Source organism: Spermophilus citellus (genome assembly GCF_964194105.1).
Source record: "Spermophilus citellus genome assembly, chromosome: 15".
Taxonomy (NCBI): domain Eukaryota; kingdom Metazoa; phylum Chordata; class Mammalia; order Rodentia; family Sciuridae; genus Spermophilus; species Spermophilus citellus.
The window spans coordinates 33389813-33411387 of NC_138195.1; the positions used below are offsets into that span (position 1 = coordinate 33389813).

Genomic DNA, 21575 nt, shown 5'->3' on the forward strand with positions numbered 1-21575 from the left:
GTGATCTACCTTGAAATCCATCAGCATACAAGGCCATTCCATTGCTGGTACAAGTCAACAAAATCACACCAAAGTCCCTGGAGGACTCATTTCATGTCTGCCATCCTGTGCCTTTTGTTTCCCTCAAGGCACAGTGCTATTTCAGGTATTTTGAAGTGTTTAAAAATGAAATCAAAGTTTTGGAGTAAGACATATGTGAGTATCATAGCATTTTCTCCACTCAGAATTTCCTTTCTCCATGTCCCCACATCTAAAACTGACATTAATAATCAGCTCAAAAGCTCCCTGTATATTCTTTCTTTGAATTTCTACTTCGTAAAATCTGTGACTCTTCCGTAACCCTCAGCCTGTTAGAGTCTTGTCATATTATTTCTCGAGTGTAAGTTCTTAAAGGTCAAGGTTGAGGTTTCTATTTATTAACTGCTCACAGGGTGCTAATTTGCAGTCTTGAGAGGTGAAAACAGAGCTTTGGGAAGGTAGAGCACTTGCTCAGAGTTCTAGTCAATTGAAAGCCTAGAGATGAACTCGGAATTTTCTGACTCCACAACTTTTATCTCCTCTCTGTATACCCAAGGTGATAAATAAATTTTCAATGCATCAGTACATGAATCTTCTAACCTAAGAATGGGGAGAATTGGAAAGCACTTGGGCTTTCTGCATATAACCTGAACTTCAAACATGCTGGGAACACATTTGTTTCTGATTTAAAACAAGTTGGCTTGCCCCATTGCCATGTTATAAACACAAAAGAAATATAAACTTCATTCCATTAAATAGCCATCCACATAAACTCTTAAATAGTTTCATGGCTTTGGGTTGGGCCAAAGCAGGATATTAAGGAAATGATTATTAATGTTACATATTTTATTCAAACTGGCTGTAATTCTTTAACCTTACCACCACCCCCAAAAAGTACCAACAAGGCTTTTTCTTCCCTCTAAAAATGTTCCCAAGAGGTTAAGACAGATAGAGCTTTGATATCTAGCTGCTGACTACTGCTATTTGGAAATATTCTTTGTTTTCAGTCGCTCATAGCCGCTGGCTGTGCTCTCTACTTGAGTCTTTCAGTCTTGGATAACAGTGAAGTAAGTTGTTATTCCCTATGGTGGCATGGTACAATGGAAAAATAATGTGAGCCACAAATGTAATTTTAAGTTTTATGGCCACCTTGAGAAGAATGAAAATGAAACAAATGAGATTAGTTTTAATAATATATCTTGGTTTAATTTCATCTATTAAAGTCATATCATTCAAATATAAGTAAAAAAAAAAAGAATGAGATTTTTACTAATTTTGTACCAAGTTTTTAAAACTATAGCATTTCTGAGCTGGCAGACTAGCTCTGTTCCAAGTGCTCACTAGCTGCACATGGCTGGCGGCTGTCAGATGGCATAGCTCAATTGGAAGGTCAGTGTAAGCTCACCATGGTGTATTAGATATTCATAATTATGTTCAACTATATACAGGCCACCAACATCCTTTAGTTTTTGATAAAAGTACAAGAGTGCTGATTTTTATTTTAAACACAAGCTGATATGATGTAAATCCTCAGCAGTTATCAGTGTCATGGCCTTAGGCCAGGCTAATTGATGCTTCAGGAATTGTTTGTGTAAGAAGAAAGCAAGACATTTGACATGACCAAAGTACCTGTTCATCAGTCAGACTGAAGTTCCATTGATGTAACTTGGCCTCTGCAGTCCACAAGGAAGTCTTCATTGTCAGGCCAATAAATTTGAAGTCTGCATAATCTCTCAGGACGAGATAGATGAGTTCAGAAAAAGTTGCCTCAGAGTTTTCAGTTAATTTGGATGTTCTCAGATTTTTGCGAATATCTGTTTTCCTACATGTGACAGCAACAGATGGTTTCTGAAACTAAAATCCCATAGATTCCAGAGAACTCTGGCCCTCACTTGCTTCTGCTGTGCCCCGAGCTTGGCAGGGCCATCACTGTCTTAGTCCCCAGCATTGGAATATTGCCTAGAGAGATTTGACACATGAAAAAAAATAACAACAACAAAAAAAATCCCCTGCAATCTGCATTTTGAGAAATACAGTCTGCAAAGCCTTAACAAAAGCAGCAGTGGTCCCTGGTGTTAGATCAGGACTCTTGACTCTACTCCTGCCACAACTTTATAGTTTTTAATTAGTTTTATTAAATATTTGGTGAGAAATGCAATTTAAAAAATGGCCTTAAAGGATTTCTTAGATTATTGGTGTAGTTCAGCTGATGGCTCATGTTCTTAGCTCAAGTTGCCCTGGATAATTCATCTCTTTTTCTTCATTCTCTTAGTCGTAGAGCCCTTTTAGAAAGTAGTAAATTCATAAGATGTTATCTGTTTTATTCTATGTTTCCTTAGATGTCGTAGTAAAAGTGCCCTTTACTAAAAAGTGCCTTTTTTTTTAAAGCAGTCTCTAATTGGAAATGTATACATACACATTTTTCTCTTTTTGAGTGAAGTATTTTGGAAAGTGCCTATTTCTGTCTTTTGAGTTTGGTTGTGACATGGAGGTTTCCCAAATATTGTTCAGTGTTTTCAGCTGTGAGTTTCTTACTATAGGCATTATTTTTTCTTTTTTTCTTTTTTTGTTGAGAGCTGTACAGTGTTTCAATCTGAAAGTGATAGGTTAATCAAAGCCTCTGATCTTTACCTGGTACAATGCTATTGACTGTTTCCCATCTCTGATATTGTATTATTTGCTGTCTCCTTAGTTGGCTTTTATCTATATTAGACTATTTTACTTTTATGAGATAGCCTTATGCACTGTGAGCAGAAAATGATGCTCTGACAAACCAGTGATGGTAATACCTTGTCTCATTCTTAAATAGGAAGGAGAATTTCAAAATTATTTTTATCTGATTTTTCCAATTAAAAAAGCAATAGAAGCTATTAAAGGTCTTCTGAAAAACATAAAGGAGAAAGTTATAAGTTACCTGGTAATTCAGATAACAACTGTACACATTTTGGTGTTTATCCTGTCTTTTTTTCCCTTAATATACATTATGTGTGTGTGTGTGTGTGTGTGTGTGTGTGTAAACATGCAACATGCATACAAATACACATGTATGTTTATATTTGTATATGCACATGTACAGACTTTTATACAGAATTAACATCATTATGTAATTATGTTATACTAAAAAATCTCAATTTAGTATTGCATTTTTTAGAGCATTTTTTAAAGTTGTAGGTGGACACAATACCCTTATTTTATTTTTATGTGGTTCTGAGGATCAAACCAGTGCCTCACATGTGCTAGGCAAGCACTCTACCACTGAGCTCCAACCCCAGCCATAGTATTTCTTTTTTGACCTTTGAAATTTGACTGCAGAAGTAAAATGTTTAAGAAAAAAAATCTAAAGAACAAAAGCATTCTTAATCCAGCCACTGTAAGATAAATTTCATATTTATTTTTGTTTATTTCTTTTTGACTTTTCTCAGCAGGCCTACGTAATTTCTTTATCCAGGGAGTATGGATTTGATTTGTTCATAGTGGGCTCTGAGAATTAGGTAGGGAGTTTTGGAGAAAGATGGTGTCTGAAGATCTCCCCACTTATTGAGATATACAACATTCAGATGACACTTTTCGAACTGAATTTTAAATTTAAACTTTGAGAAGTAGAAGAAACTTTAAAAACAGACTTAGTGTCTATTCTTTTCTCAGTCAATTCTTGGAACTTTGCATGCCAAGTGATAGATATAATTCGTGGACATCAAAAGTTTCTCTGGAAGTGTACAGAAACTATATCTGCTACATCTTTTACTGATTGCTGTTTGAGTAGAGTTGGCCCAACTATCAGGGAAGTTTTCTGGAAGCAGTTAATATGCAGAATAAAACATATGGTATAGCTCTTTTAGCGTATGGATTAAATTGACGCAATAAGTGGAGGTTTTACATCTTGAATAAAATATTTTACAGGAGAATCAGGCTACCTGAGTGGCTACATTTATCTGTCAGGTGACTTAAAGATATAGCAGCTTCCTTCTTAGTTGCAAATGTGCTATGGCTGACCTGTATTAAAAACAGAAAAGAATGCCCCGAGTCTTTTCAGATTTGGAGAATTATCTATCAATTATTATTTATACAATTTGAACTTGTGTATTTCTTACTAAAATTCCACAAGGAGAAAGAATCCCATTGTTTGTCAAGGTAACATTTAAATTTATTCCACACTGTGTTTTATTTTATTTTATTTTATTTTTTATTTTTTTCAATGTTACTTTTTTTTAATTGTTGGTAGTTCAAAACATTACATAGTTCTTAATATATCATATTTCACAGTTTGATTCAAGTGGGTTATGAACTCCCATTTTTACCCCGTATACAGATTGCTGTATCACATCAGTTACACTTCCACTGATTTACATATTGGCATTCTAGTGACTGATGTATTCTGCTGTCTATCCTATTCTCTACTATCCCCCTTCCCCTCCCCTCCCCTCCCCTCCCCTCCCCTTTTCTCTCTCTACCCCCTCTACTGTAAATCATTTCTTCCACTTGTATTATTTTTCTCTTACCCCTCCTTTCCTCTTATATGTAATTTTGTATAAGCCTGAGGATCACCTTCCATTTCCATGCGATTTCCCTTCTCACTCCCTTTCCCTCCCACCTCTCATCCCTGTTTAATGTTAATCTTCTTCTCAAGCTCTTCGTCCCTACCCTGTCCTTGGTTACTCCCCTTATATCAAAGCAATCATTTGGCATTTGTTTTTTAAGGAATGGCTACCTTCACTTAGCATAATCTGCTCTAATGCCATCCATTTCCCTCCAAATTCTATGATTTTGTCATTTTTTAAAGCAGAGTAATACTCCATTGTGTATAAATGCCACATTTTTTTAATCCATTCATCTATTGAAGGGCATCTAGGTTGGTTCCACAATCTTGCTATCGTGAATTGTGCTGCTATGAACATCGATGTAGCAGTGTCCCTGTAGCATGCTCTTATTAGGTCTTTAGGGAATAGACCAAGAAGGGGAATAGCTGGGTCAAATGGTGGTTCCATTCCAAGCTTTCCAAGAAATCTCCATACTGCTTTCCAAATTGGCTGCACCAATTTGCAGTCCCACCAACAATGAACAAGTGTACCCTTTTCCCCGCATCCTCTCCAGCACTTGTTGTTGTTGGACTTCATAATGGCTGCCAATCTTACTGGAGTGAGATGGTATCTTAGGGTGGTTTTGATATTGCATTTCTCTGACTGCTAGCGATGGTGAGCATTTTTTCATGTACTTATTGATTGATTGTATGTCCTCCTCTGAGAAGTGTCTGTTCAGGTCCTTGGCCCATTTGTTGATTGGGTTATTTGTTATCTTATTGTCTAATTTTTTGAGTTCTTTGTATACTCTGGATATTAGGACTCTATCTGAAGTGTGAGGAGTAAAGATTTGTTCCCAGGATGTAGGCTCCCTGTTTATCTCTCTTATTGTTTCTTTTGCTGAGAAAAAACTTTTTAGTTTGAGTAAGTCCCATTTGTTGATTCTAGTTGTTAACTCTTGTGCTATGGGTGTCCTGTTGAGGAATTTGGAGCCCGACCCCACAGTATGTAGATCATAGCCGACTTTTTCTTCTATCAGACGCCGTGTCTCTGATTTAATATCAAGCTCCTTGATCCATTTTGAGTTAAGTTTTGTGCATGGTGAGAGAAAGGGATTCAGTTTAATTTTGATGCAAATGGATTTCCAGTTTTCCCAGCACCATTTGTTGAAGATGCTATCCTTCCTCCATTGCATGCTTTTAGCCCCTTTATCAAATATAAGATAGTTGTAGTTTTGTGGAGTGGTTACTGTGTCCTCTATTCTGTACCATTGGTCCACCCGCCTGTTTTGGTATCAGTACCATGCTGTTTTTGTTACTATTGCTCTGTAGTATAGTTTGAAGTCTGGTATCGCTATACCGCCTGATTCACACTTCCTGCTTAGCATTGTTTTTGCTATTCTGGGTCTTTTATTATTCCATATGAATTTCATGATAGTTTTATCTATTTCTACAAGAAATGCTGTTGGGATTTTGATTGGCATAGCATTGAACTTATAGAGAACTTTTGGTAATATCGCCATTTTGATGATGTTACTTCTGTTACAGGATATATTTTTCCATCTTCTGAGGTCTTCTTCTATATCTCTCTTTAGGGTTCTGTAGTTTTCATTGTATAGGTCTTTCACCTCTTTTGTTAGGTTGATTCCCAAGTATTTTATTTTTGGGGGGGATATTGTGAATGGAGTAGTTGTCCTCATTTCCGTTTCAGAGGATTTGTCGCTGATATACAGGAATGCATTTGATTTATGCGTGTTGATTTTATATCCTGCCACTTTGCTGAATCCATTTATTAGCTCTAATAGTTTCTTTGTAGACCCTTTTGGGTCTGTTAGGTATAGAATCATATCATCTGCAAATAGTGATAATTTAAGTTCTTCTTTTCCTATTTTTATGCCTTTAATTTCTTTCGTCTGTCTAATTGCTCTGGCCAGTGTTTCGAGGACTATGTTGAACAGAAGTGGTGATGTTTTATAGACCTAAATCTAAAAACATGAGTATGTACTTCATATTTAAAACACACTGTTGTAACAAAAGATTTTCAAGGGGTTGCAGTTGTGGCTCAGTGGTAGAGTGCTTCCCTAGTATGTGTGAGGTACTGGGTTTGATCCTTGGCATCCCTTAAAAATAAATAAATAAATAAAGGTATTGTGTCCATCTACAACTAAAAAAAATTTTGTTTTAAAAGAAAAGTATTTCAAAATGAGAAGGATACTTAAGTTTCCATATGCCCTGGGAAGAATTTAAAATGTAGCTTCCCCCCCACACCCCTTTAATTCAGTAATTAACAAAACATGCCCCGTAGTTTGGGGGGACTATAATAGTTTACACCTGTTTCAACTTGTGCTGTTTTTGCTGGCAGTGGCTTTTGCCATCCCATATTTCTTGTGAAGCAGAAATATGAAATAAAATATGGAAAAGCACTAGAAATTATAATAAACATAAAAATGAATTGTTCAGCTTCAAATGTGAAAGGCTTCACCTGCACATTTAGCCAGCCATGTTTCAGTAGTATTGAAGTAATTTAATCCTGGTGCTCTGTGTCATAAAAATAAAGACAATTGCTTGTATTGGCAGGAACAATCCCAGGTTTTTAAAATTCAAGTGGGTAAACTTTGGAACATCAGACAGAAGTCATATTGTAAAGATGGTTTAAAAAACCTGCAACATCATCCTGTGTGTTCATGTTATTGTGGGATGAAAGAGATGAGAGACTATTTGCTTAAAAGATTGCAAAAAGACCAGTAGAACTGTTTTACTACAGACTATAATCAGACTTCAAATGTCAAGGAATTCCATGTCTTGAAGTATAGGTTGGCATATTTCACAGGCAACATTTTGCCATCCAAATGTAATGAAAAGGAAGTGATTTGAATCAAAATATTATCATCCCTCATATTTCTTTTCTTGTAACTCAAGTCTCCAGTGGTCTCCCTAGAATACCCTTTATTCTGCAGGTCTAACAGTAGCTGTCCAGTTCTACCACTGGGTTGAGAGTAAAATGAGTAGTTTTTTAGGGCATTGTCCAGAATAAGAATAGCAAAATTAAATTCATGATAAATTTAACTTGGATGAAGTTGTTACTGTGAAAAGCTCATTTTGGCTCTCTCTCTCTAGTTGAGTAGCTTTGACTATTATATGGGTAAGGGTTGTAAGTTGAAAGAGTATAGGGACTTGGCTGTCTCTCTTCATTGGTACAGGAGCCAAATGTTTGTGTAATAAAAGAGTGAATTGCTTTCTTTCTTTTTTTTCCCCTTGATCTGTAAAATTAACCTTTTTAATGTCTAGGTTTATACTGAGAAAAATATTTGCAATGCCTTAGTCCCCCAATCCCTCATTTTCATTTCTTGTAGGAATTTTTATTTTCATACTGAAGGATTTAGAGTATGTTTGAGAATAAGAATGAGACTCTCAGCTTTGGACACAGAAGGATCCCTGTTTGATCATGTTTGATTGTTCCTTACCATCAATAGAAGTTCTTCAGGAGACCTACTGACCTGGCAATAAAATAAGGATGCTTTCTAGGAAGTGTCAGTGACTGGGACTAACCATAGTTAGCATATGAAACAATGATCTAACAAAGAGTCCAACTCCTTGTCTTCTACTGGGACCCTTAGGAGCCCAGGAAATATGCACATCTAAATTTAAGAAAAATCAGGTTCAGATCTGGAGTTACTTACACAGTAGACTTCTCTTATCTGCAGTTTCACTTAACTGTGAACAGTGGTGGGATAAAGATATTAAATAGGAAGTTCCAGAAATATATAATCTTAAATTTTAAATTATGTGCCTTTCTGAGTGATGTGATGAGGTCTAGCTTTGTCCTGTCTGGGGTATGAGTCTTCCCTTTGTCCAGATTATATACATTGTATGCCCTACCCACCTAGTACCTACTAGTACCTACTACTCACTTAGTAGCCATTTCAGTCTTCAGATCAACTGTCACAGTTTTCACAGTGCTACACTGTGTCCAAGCAACTCTCCTGTAGTAACCTAACACTACATCTGTGTCATTCCTCACTTCATGTCATCAACTAGGCATTGTGTCATCTGATAACATCACAGGAAGAAAGATGAGTGCAGTATAGTAAGATATTTTGAGAGAGAGACAGAACATGTTCACTACAACAACACTGTAATTCATTGCAGTATTGTTATAATACTTTTTAAAATCAGTTTTTATTGTTAATCTTTTACTGTGCCTAATTTATAAGTTAAACTTTATCATAGATATGTATTAAAAGAAGAAAGCATACATAAGATTTGATAGTATCTGTAGTTTCAGGCGTCCACTGGGCATCGTGAAGTGTATCCCCTGTGATAAGGGGGTTCTACTGTACATTAACCCTTGGAATAAAAAAATCTCAAATTTTTGTTGCCAATGGGTATGCTGTTTCTGGCTTTCTGCCCTTCCATTCCTTTACAAATCAAAAGGTTGCTAGAGGTGTGGGTTTCTGGTTAAACGTTGAGTGTTTTTTTCTTGGAACATAGTTAATTATAGTTTGGGTCTAACTAAAGAAAATTTCCCCTTTTTATTCATCCAGAGATTAAAGGGCCATTCTGTGAAGTATCTCTGGTGTTTTGATGGACATGGAATGAAGGAGATGTTTGTTGTGTGGTATTGGGGAGTGAGCCCAGGATTTCATGTGTACTAGGCAGGTGCTCTGCACTGAGCTATAGCCCCAGCCCTTGAGGAGCCCTTTGAGGTTGTGAATTATAATGAGTTTGTCATGAGCAAAATAAGTGTCCTAAAGGATATTTCTGTAATGGAAGGTAATTGTATCTTGAAATCTAAACCGATGAATTCTAAGTTGAGAAGGAGTTCCTGTGATAAAGGGAGTAATTATTTACTTTGCAGATAGACCTTGCAGAATATCTTTAATTGTGAAAATTTCAAAGATGAGGTTCCTTGAAGTCACTAGATATATATTTTTGCTAAATCTTCACGACTTTGCTACTTTCACTGACAAGTCACTGTAGGTATCATTCAATACAGTCCCTTTTTAGCTATTTTTAACCTTAGAACAACCCAAGAGCTAGCTGAGCTGAAGGGCCCCTTGGCACTTGTTATGAGGTTTGAGTCATTCGGTTTGGGTATGGAGTTTTTATCTTGCCTTGGTGGCCCCCTTCTGCTAGTGTTGGTACATTTGCCAGTTTGTTTAGTAGTTTAATATCTTATGTGTTTTTTAAAGCTTTAATGTTGATACATTGCCAAGTTTTAGTGAAAACCATAGTTTGTTGAGTAAACTTCAAAGGATTTTATTTGTGGAAATGTATCACTCAACTGGTCCATAATCAACGTCTGTGCTCAGTTCATTGTTGATTGTGTGGAATTTGTGCAAAAAGAAAAGGTTAAAAAGGTATTATAGAAGGTGTCCTATATTTAACTGTGAAATTTGTGTTGGTGAAAAAAGAATTTAAATTTTAATACTTGTTATTTCTTTGAGGGAAGAGAGAATTTCTTTGGGTTTTGAGTTCTTTACCTAGCATATCAGATTTACAGTAGGTACTTGTCAAAATGTGCCAAGTGGCAGGTATGATACTTAAGTGATTGATCTTCCACACTTCTTGGGTCTTTAATCATTTTAACATGGGACGTGAGCACACACAAGTGCACACTTATACATCCCTGCTGCGTTGTTGACCAGCAGGCTTTTGGGTTACCATGGTCTTCTAGACTTTGATTGCCAGAAGTTCTTGTCCAAGGTCCTTTCTTATCTTTGCCAGGAGTTGGCTCCTCCATTTAACTCCAGTTCCACTTTACACCTGAATCAGAGTTCTGTTTGGGTTTTGCCCCTGGGTCCAGGCAGTCGGAGGCAGTTGCAGCAAGATGGTGTTGGCTCTTTGTTTCTTCTCTCCTCTTAGATTCCCCACCCTCACCAAAGGTGAATGAAACATATCCAGAGTCACAGATTTTTTTTTCTTCTTTTGACATTAGGCAGAGCACTGGGTTTGTCCTGAATTTATAGGTTACCATTTAGATATAAAAATGTTGTTCAAATGTAGTAACCTTTTTATTAATCTCATAGGAAGTTGGTTGTTGGCTGTGATCTTCAGTATCATTACTACCTCATTCTCACGTTGTGTTGTTGCTCACTTTGTATATGTGAATGAAGGAATGAATTAAAGTAGTACAGAATGGCAGTGAAATCCAAGCAGGGTATATAGTCATTGTGAAGCATAAAACTGAAAGGGCTCTGCAGTAGGCCACATTGGGTGAGCCACCTGTTGGCAAAGCAGTCTTCCACCTGTTATCCATTACAGATAGGAAGTGCTTGGAGCACTGGAGCTGATGACTTCCTTCATTGTGTTTGTTCAAATATTCCTTCTCAATGAAAGGATGAGATCACTTTCCTCTCTGTGGAAATAGAGACTTGGGAGTTTTTTGAATCTTTATGTAACCTAAAGCTGTGCAGTTGATTGGAATTTGTGTTTTATTGCTTATCAACTTTGCATCCTGATGAGGCACTGTGCTTTGGGAGAGCAGGGTGTCCTGTTTACCTTCGTACTCTCCTACCTGATACCCAAGAGTTTTTGAATACATAAATTGAAAAGAGAAAGTATTTTAAATGTATACATTTTTATTTACAGCTGCAGCTGAAGGAAAAGGCAGAAGTGGGGAAGACTTTTTTCAGAAGGTAAGTTGTGTTTTATTCTTACCTTGGGAATAAGTAAGGGGACATATCCCCATCTCAATAGCTGCTCTGGAGAGCCCTGAGAGATCCCTTTCCCTGTGAAGGAGAATGGGTTTGGATAATTTAGCTGAAAATAGTGCAAGCAGGGTAAGGGAGGGATGATGTATGGAACTTGATCATTCTAAGAAGGCTCCTTCTGGGGCAAATCCAATGAAGGTTTTGTTTGAAAGCAAGAAGTCAGTGAGGCCATCCAGATCAGTTTCTCACACAGAAGTCAGCAGTGTTGTCCTGATTGTCTGCTTTTGTTGCTACCTTATTTCCTCCTTCCCTAAACAACATGTTTGATTTGGAATATAGAGAGGAATCCCTAGCAGCTTGCCTTATTTCTGGGCGGGAAACTGTAATCAATAAAAGATACTTGCTCATGACTGGTCACTATGTCCATTCTGTTCCTGCTGTCCCCTGAAAGTTCAGACTTTCGATGAAACCAGTTGGGCCAGCCACATGTTGCAAGGGGAAATGAGAGCTGGAGCTGTTTGAAAAACGATTACAAGAAATTATGAAGGGTAGTTGATGTTTCTAGCACCATTTCTCAAAATGAATGTTTTATACAAAGAAACAATGCCTGTCCTTTTGAATTCACATTCTTCTTACTTTTGTTCATTTGGGTTTATGATATTTGTATCCTTGTGTTGGGACCCTGAAGGTGTGTCCATGCAGGTATTCTGCAAGGGATGCAAAGACTGAAGATGAGCCTAAATAGCACTTGAGAATGTCATCAGCCCTTTGCAGAACACCTCTGTGGAACCACCATAGGTGCCTGTTTTTACAGATGTCTTCTTTTTCCTGCCTTCTGTGAGGTCTGTTTTTTTTTGGGGGGGGGTCAACTTCAACATTCATCTACATTTCCTTCCAAGAGTATTAAAAACAAATATTGTCAGAGCTGATGCTTATATTGTCATTTCTTGGTTTTAAAAGTATTTATTCACTACTTGATATGTGCTACACACTGGAGAGACCAAAATGAGCCAAGCACAGTTCCTGCTCTGATGGAACATGAGGTGTCTAATGATATAGACACATAAATAGACAGTAGAATAATCTGTGGCTTTTCAGAGAGGCATCAGCACTTGCCTGGGATTTTAGAAGATTAGCAAGGGCCTCTTCATGTCTTTTTAGAAGAGTAGAAGTTAACCAGGCTAAGAGGTAGGTTTGAGTGGATTGGAAAGGGTATTTTAGGCAAAGAAGCAGAATGTAAGGAGGTTCCGGGGCGGATGAGTTCATGCAGCACTACCCTTCAGACATTTGACTGGCACACTACATGTGCAGGTTTATGGTGCTAGGTGGGGGAGGGTAGGCTGTGCTGTATGATGAAGTAAGAGCCTTCTTTGAAGGGGAAGATCTTTCCTAACGGGATTTAAATTAAAAAAAAAATAGTAGTGCTGTTGGCCACATAGGATATGCCAGAATATCAGATTCCTACTCCTTCTTTAGGCACACGCAGCTGAAGTTCATGTACTGTGCTTGGAACCCCTGGCATGGCATTATCAGACAGTGGTTAGTGTCCACCTTACCTTCAATACCTGGGCATTTAGCTGGGGCAGGCTTGGCAGCAAAGGTAAGACAAGACAGATGGCAGGAATCATAGATTTGCCTCTGGTTGGTGAATAGACAATATAATATTTTCCCTGGAAAGGGTTTTCTCTTTGTTCTTTTAAAATTCACCAATAGATATAAAAAGTGTACCATTCAGCTTCATGTGCTTCAGACATTTTCAAAGTTGAATCAAAATCTGTTAGATATGGTCATAAAGGACTCTTATTCTTCGAAGATTTTCTAGTATTTATCACCCTTTGTGGAGCCACATAGACATTCCAGCAGTTCAAGTGGAAACACATGTTTGAATCCAGCAACATAATGTGCCTCCCATGAACTACGAGTTGGACACATGGATTCTATTCACGGTCACAGGTTGGTGAGTTCTGTGAATAAACTGGAGTAATTTTTATCTTCTCATTTTCTTCTTTAGTTCAGTGGGAAGTATCTTATTGATAGACAGGTGTCCATATAACATTTCTGTACTCACCTGGAAAAAAACCTGTACCTTAATAAAGCTGGAAGCAACTCAGATTCCAGAAGTGTAATCTGATGTTCTGACCAGACAGAGTGGACATCATGGTTCACCTGTGTTCAAGTAGTGGAGAAGAGTTGAGTTGGAACTGTGGCCTCATCACATGGTTTCATATGATAGCATTTTGGGAAACATATAAGATATAGGCCATATTGATGCTCATTAGCATCTTTGAAGAAATATATTTATCCTCCTAGAGTAATGCAAATATAAAGGATCTAAACATTTATTATTGGAATGCTTTTTGCTTTTGACTCTGGGGTGTGTGTAACAAAAATTAAAACCTCTGTGTACCTGGATGTCAAGCTCTGCACCTTAATGATTTTAAAAACTTCTTCATCTCTGGAAGGGTCCTTACCCTGTTTTATAGTGTCTCTTTCTAAGGTAGAGATTGGAGGATGGTGAGATTCTATATATTATTTTGTTTTTTTTGTATCATAAAACATATGTAAAATCATATCAGCATAATTATACTAATTAAAGTATGTTAAATTCAATTAGAATAATTATTCTCATTTAAGTTTTTAAATAGAAAAAAATTAAATCTCTCATTCAGAATAAACATTTGTATATTTTCATAATTTGAATTTCAGTTTAAAAAATAGTAAGATTTTCAAATATATTATCTTAAATTTAGAGCTATAATATAAGTGATTGTTCAGTTTTTCTATTCCTGGAACTTCTTCCAAAAAGTTAAAATTACTGTTTCTTACAGAGATTTATCCCCATTTCTACATACCATTTCCCTGACAGGCTACCCCTGACACACTATTAGAGTAAAAGGATAATAAATAAGGTGGTATAGACAAGAAACCCAACAACATAATGACCTGAAGAACAGTCTTTTTTTTTTTTTTTAACTGTCATGTAACATTCTAAGAGGAATTCCATCTCAGTGGTATCTTTGTCCCCTGCTTTCAGTTACAGAGGCCCATGTTCCCTCTGTGATGTGTCAGGACTGTTCCTTATGGCATGGCCTTTATCTCTCTGTCTGATGGGGGTTCACTTCACATCCAGATGTGAGCAGGTGAGAGGAGGAGAGAGCAGAGGGGAGGCACGCCATGGTCCTAAGCCAAGGCTTGGGAATGGCAGGTGTTACTTCCTCTCACATTCTGTTAGGAGAAAACTAGCTGCAGAAGTGAGAGGGAAGGAGGGGCTGGGGCATCTGGAGAAATGGATTTGATATGCACTGTTCACCAAATGCCAGACTGTTAAGAAAAATATATGTAGTCACAGTGTAAATGTGTTTGTGTGGTATACTTTCAAACTTTTTGTTTATTAGGGCTACAATGCCACAAACTGTCTTACCCATGGAAATGTATTGTTCTATAGTTCTGGAGGCTGTAAGTCCAAGGTCAAGGTGATACTGTATAAAGGCTATGAGAGAGAATTTGTTCCATGCCTCTCCAGTGATGAGTTGCTGGTAATCTTTGGTGTTTCTTGGCTTACAGAAACTTCACCCAGATCTCAGCCTTCATCTCATTCTCTCAGTGTGTATATCTGTGTCTAAATTACCTCTGTAAGGATATAGTTCATGTTGGATTAGGAGGTCCACCCTACTTTGCTATAGTCTTATTCTTACTTATTACATCTACCCTGATTCGATTGCCAAGTAAAGTCACATTTTGAGGCCCCAGGGATTAGGACTTTAGCACATGAATTTTTTTTTTCAGTTATAAACACACAGAGATTTTTTATTGCCATTGTTCATCTTTTATGGATATCTCCTGTCTCCCCCTTATGCAGAGTTGTACATATTGTAGCACATGAATTTTTGGAGGACATAATTCAGTCAATATCTCATTTTAATGGAGGAAATAATTCTGTAGAAAAATTACTATAATTAGAAAAATTTACTAAAACTGTGAATTTTATTTATCACATTTGGATATTCAGTTTAATCTGTAGATTTTAACTCCCTAATCATTTATACTAAATGTTTCTTATTATTACAAGTTCATCCTTTCTTTTCTCCCACCACCTTTGTATTAAACCCAAGGTTGTCTACCTCTAAGCTACATCCCCAGCCCTTTTTATTTTTTTATTTTGACACAGGATCTTGTTAAATGGTTGAGCCTGACCTTGAACTTCTGCCTCAGCCTTCTGAGTTGCTGAGATTATGTACCACCATGCCTGGCTTGTTACATGTTATTTCTAAATTGCATAGAATGAATAGATAATAGACACAAGAAAGAGAACTGTTCATGCACTCACAGTCTTTTGTCTTGTACAATAAAGATGTATATTAATGTGATTTAAAAAATATTTCCTGATTGTTTGATGGGATTACAGATTTGCATTGGATACATCCCAAATGTGTGAGGGGGTGGGGGAGGGAAGGGAAGAGTAGGAGACAATTTTGTAAAATTCTCCAGTAATTGTACTTTTTATTCTTTGGTTCTGTCTACATAAAGAGGGGATTGGATGCAAGTTTATTAATGCTCTCTCTAGTTCTTTGTCCATGTTTAATGGTAACTTATCTAATTGAGACACATGGAAACCATCTTCCAGGTTTTCTGTGTTTTTTGGGCAGTCATTCATGGCTTACTCACTGTCTGTCCTGTTTCCTTTTTAATCACTTCTTTTTTTTCCCCTCTTGTGAAAGTGATTATGATGAGATCTTGGAGGGGAAAATGTGTTACAGTATATTAGGTAGGGATAGGCACAGTGATTGTATTACTAGTGTGACTCATCAAAGAAAATGCTTTGGGAATCAGCCAGATTGATGGCTGAAGAAGACAAAATCCAGTCAGCATTGTAATTGGTGAAAGCCAGGTTTTCCTCTGCACTGGGTTGTTTAGAGTATTTTTCCCCAAAGTACACATCCCCATATTTTATTTTATTTTTTTAAATTCTTTTTTTGATATTGATGAACCTTTATTTTATTCACTTATTTATATGTGGTGCTAAGAATTGAACTCAGTGCCTCACACATGGTATGCAAATGCTCTACCACTAAGCCATAACCCCAGCCCATACATCACAGATTTTAAATGAAGGAATATATTATATTCTTAGAAATATATTGGCTAGGGCTGGGGATGTGGCTCAAGCGGTAGCGCGCTCGCCTGGCATGCGTGTGGCCTGGGTTCGATCCTCAGCACCACATACAAACATGTTGTATCCACCGAAAATTAAAAAATAAGTATTAAAAATTTCTCTCTCTCTCTCTCTCTCTTTTTTTTTAAAAAAAGAAATATATTGGATATTTATTTGAAAAACTTACCTATAAACTAACTATGCCTTTTCACAAGAGCTAATGGAATGGCTAACATAAACAAGATAATGTTCTGTAGCTTATATGGTATATTTTTATTGCTTTTAAACTCTGTTTTTAAGCAAACAGACTGTTGTTGGCGTTTTGAGACTAGAAATTGGCAAGTGTTACTTTTCAAGGGAAAATTGCTGTGAGGAAAGTTTGATTCTCTCTCTATCTCAAAATGAGTATAATTGGGTGGTCTCAGCTGAGGAACACTTCAGTCATTTTATGGGGGGTGAGTGCAGAGGCAATAAAATTACTTCTACTTTTCCCACTGACCATTATATTGTATGTGTTGAATGTATGCTATTCCTGTCGTAATACTAGTGAATTTTGGTTTTATTATCATTATTGTTTGGATATGAGGTATCCTCTAAAAGTTCCTGTTAATGCAGGACTATTCAGAGGTAAATGATTGGATTATGAGAGTTGCGACCTCATCAGGCCATCCTAGTTCAAGTGGACTGACTGGATAGGTGGGGTGTGATTGGAGGAGGCAAGTCCCTGAGGACATGCCCTGGAAGGAATGTTCTTCCTGTAGCCCCTTCCCCATCCTCACCTCCCCCGGCTTCTTGACCCTGCCCTGAGCTGACCTTACCTCTGCTGGATCCTTCCTCCTTGATGTGCTGCCTCACCTGAGGCCCAGAGCAATGGAGTCAACCATCTGTGGACTGAGACCTCTGACTGAAACTGTGGACCCCCCAAAAAACTTTTCTTCCTCTAAGTTGTTCTTGTCAGATGTTTTGGTCACAGTGAGAAAAATGCTAATGAAAACAATTATTTAAAATTGAGTTAAATTAACTATAGTCCATGAATGTATGTTTCTCACACTGAGTCTTTATGCTTAAACATTAGAAAATCAAAATAGATTTAAATAAGGATGTGTGAAAGCTTTAAGTTTGTGTCAATAAGTGATACCTTTACATGGTTCACATTTACAAAAGGGTGTACAGTAAAGAGTAATGTCACTGTGGTTTCAGGTTTGCTGAGAATACTTTGAGAATTATAATATTGGTCCCAAATTTAATTAAAGATTATCACAAATGGATATCATTACTAATGGATACTTAAGCACACAAGCTAATGCGCAGGGACCCTGGGCTCTTACTACTTGTCATGGAATGGTTATGGTCCTCAGGATGTTTCAGTGAAAGAATTTGTGATCAGGTTCTCATACCACTGCATAGATGGATAGGGGGCAACTGACTACTTAAGAGACTTAGAAAAAAGGAACCGATGGGGAGGTGGCCAGCGCCTCCTTAAGGGATTCTTCTTCCTGCCAAAGAGGGTGCAAACCACCTGAGAAATTAATGTCTAGAATAATTAACAAAGAACAAAAGACAAAGAGCTAGAAAGGGTAGTTTTAAAGACGGACCCCTGACAGGTCCAGTCTATACCGGAGCTGGAGCTAGACAGTTAGAAAATGGTTACCATGGTTTATTTAAGGGGATACTTCAAAGGCAGGGATAAAGTTTCAAGGGTAGGAGTCTTGCTTCCTGATGTCTTACAGTCAACAGATTGATTGGCATCTTGGTGTAGGCCACACCCATCTTAGAAGGGCTGTGTGGCTACAGCAGGTCATCCCATCTCTGGTGCTGTGTGGGACCTGGGGCAGAGCTTGAATAGGACTCACAATGTCTCTGGGAAGTCAACCAGAGGACATGTCCATTGGAAGTTTCCAGACACCAGATTTCCCTATTCAATTAGGCTGCTTTGTAAGACAGTCCAAACATAGCCCAAGGATGGCTTGCAACAGAACTCCACCCCCAAAGGCTGTCAGATCATCTTAAAAAAATTTTTTTTTAGTTGCAGTTGGACACAATACCTTTATTTTATTTTATTTATTTTTATGTGGTGCTGAGGATCAATCCAGCATCTCGCACATGCTAGGTGAGCGCTCTACCGCCCAGCCACAACCCCAGCACACCCCCCCTCCCCCCAATGTCAGATCATCTTTTGTAAAGTTGTTAAGGATGCAGTTTGGTCTTATTTTTGTATCTTACTATCTGCTGTCTGGTATTGAGAGTTTAAATGTGGGTTAGTGAGAAAAGATTAAGAAAATGATGAAGTGACATGCTCGTCGTCCATTCTTGTGGTCCTCTAAATTCTGTGCTTCTGTCCCTTGTACATTTGAGCACAGGATGCTTGGGTGCTGAATCCATATTCTTATAGCATGTCATAAAGTCACCTGCATTGAGTTGAACTGGAGTGGCGTGTTCTTGGCTTTTATTTTGGCAGTCATTTCGTGCAACTACTTTATGAAAACCACATTTCCTGTTTTTTTATTCTTTCTGGAAACATGAAAGCAGGAAATGTCACTGAGATTCTTTTAAAGTGTATGCTTTAATGGTAGTGATTGTAATCTAATTGCTAGCATGATTTTTTAAAAAGTGAATAATAATCTTAAATCAACCTTTCATGAAAGCTTAGTTGTTATTGATTAAAATGATTTCTCTTCTTGAAACCACACTCAAAACTTTGGATTATATAGAAAATCAAATTGAATTCATAAAGTAGGATTTTTTTAAAAAAAGGCAGGACCTGATTACTGACTTGAAGTATATGTTAAGGAATTTATTGGTGTTAGTTTAAAAGGCTTGTGTGTTATTTTGTAAAATGCTGTCTTTGTATGGATTAAAAGCTTACCTTAATTCCTGAAGTTGTCTGGGTTAATTGAAAGATATTGAGATACAAACTTATTTATGGTTGATATTAAGACTTTAGAACTACTTCCACATTATACAGAAGAACCAAAATTATATTAATAGTGATAATATGCAACTGTAAACATTTTTGCATTGGTCAGAGCCATTTTGAAGATAGTGGCAGTAATTATTTAAAGAAGGATTAAGTTTGGTTAGTTTTGATAACAAGAGCTTTGCATTTGCTTTGAGAGTCTCATGAGGGTGTGTATATATTTATGTCTTTTCATTGTCATAATTCAAAATGGGTTATATCTTAGGCCTATGATAAATTCTGACTGTTCACACATTGAACATTATTAGAGATGTGTCTAAGACCAATGTATAAAGATATTCATTGCGGCAATATTGTAAATAATCAAAATTAAATAACCTGTGCTCAAATTATAAATGTTTGAAATAAGGTATATGCAAACATTGGATTACTTGTTATGTAGTCATTAAAATCATACTTTTTTGGTAAGTGTTTAAAGACTTGGGAAATTGATTACTATAAATACAAAAATGAGGACAAAAAGCATATATAAATATCTTGACATTAAATTTTTTTATAATATATATTTTGTAAGTTGTAGATGGACATGATATCTTTATTTTTATTTATTTATTTTTATGTGATGCTGAGGATTGAACCCAGGGCCCCATGCATGTGAGCAAGAGCTCTACCACTGAGCTACAACCCTTGACATTAAATTTTGTTATAATGCCAGAATTCTAACACTGGTGTCTCAATGATGAGATTATGGTTGGTTTTTATTTTCCTTTGTATTTTCCTACAATTAACCCCCATTACTTTCATAAACAGGATTAACAACTATTACCTTATGCAGAAAAATAGATAATAATGGCTAAAATAGCTTGAGTTTGCACAGGGATTCATAAATTGTTTCCAGTTTCTAGAGCTTTTCATGTTGAAAGAAGTATCACCTACAACAGTAAAAAACCGGAATTAATCTCACCTACAACAGTTAAAAACCGGAATTAATCTCAGATGTATACAAAAAACAGATTTTTGGGGAGGCTACTGGGGATGAACTCAGGGGCTCTAGACTTCCAAACCACATCCTCAGCCCTATTTTGTATTTTATTTAGAGATAGGGTCTCACTGAGTTGCTTAGCGCCTCCTTTTTCTTTGTTTTGCTGAGGCTGGCTTTGAACTCACCATCCTCCTGCCTCAGCCTTCCGAATCACTGAGATTACAGGCATGTGTTACCGCACCAAGCTCAAAAATAGATTTTTTTTAAGGCAGTGCTAATTTTTAGGGTTCTTCCTTACTTTCCTCCATCCATTTGCCCTAAACAGTTTGAAGATGGTTTTTATATCACACCATACCTGCTTTTCTTCAGATGAAAGATGCTCAATTTTTAATTTTTCATATGACTTATTGGACCTCTCACCAATTTGTTAACTTTCAGTAGCAAGATCAGTATCCCATTTTAAATATGGCAACAGTATTTGGGCACAATAGTTTAGAAATAGCCTAACCAGTATAATTATAGTAAACCTGGAAAATCCACACTATGGATATGATGTCAAACTCCCTAAAGATTATATGAGTTTATGGCATTGTTGAATTGGTTACAGACATGAAGAATTTATATTCCTTGACATTCTTCACCAACTGAAGGTGAAAGGTTGGTGCCAGTGTTATTGCTAGGTACATGACATAAAATGAAGATAGTTTATGATTTCACACTGGCAGATAGAGGCCTCTATAGGTATAGCTCACATGCTGTCTCTCTCTCGGGGCTCTTGACCTACATTTAGCTTGGAGACTAAATGGTAGTTGTGGTGATTGAGATATGAAAGTTGGAAAGCATCAGTCTTGAAGAGTTTACCTGGTTTGACTGGCTTGACAGAATTCCTGTATGATTTTCTTTCTTCATTCTGGACTGCACAGGTTACCTGGGGAAAACGACTCGGCCACAGTGACAGTTCAAAACGTCATGGGATTGGTTTCATGCCTTTAGTCTGACCCAGGTGGCACTTAGTAAAGAATATAAGACTTGCTGATTTAAAGTGGGTTCACAGAAGAATCGATATATTTTAAAGATGGATTGACATTGTCTGTTTATTCTCAACAATGATGTTATCATCTAATAGCATTGGATTTATTTTTTTCAAGGTTAGACTGCTAGTTGGTGGAATCTGAGACTTGAACAGTGCTTTTTGACTTTGTGCTTGATTGTTGTTGATAAAAGATGATCAGTGTTTTTCTTTAAATCGGTAATTATCTGCCCTCATTTGTAGGCTGTGCTTCTAAAGTGAAAGAAGTTCTGCCTGAAGCTGTAAGTTTTGTGAAGTATGGTTCTGA

General features: G+C 37.0%; 1 protein-coding gene across 3 annotated transcripts in view; it reads left to right on the top strand.

Annotated features, from left to right (window-relative positions):
• BICC1 (BicC family RNA binding protein 1) overlaps positions 1-21575 on the top strand; it is a 296610-nt gene that overhangs the window by 97583 nt on the left and 177452 nt on the right. For all 3 annotated transcript variants that reach the window (XM_081267022.1, XM_081267023.1, XM_081267024.1), the window contains exon 2: positions 11126-11172. In XM_081267022.1, coding sequence (XP_081123148.1) covers positions 11126-11172 — 47 coding nt within the window. The remainder of the gene's footprint in view (positions 1-11125; positions 11173-21575) is intronic.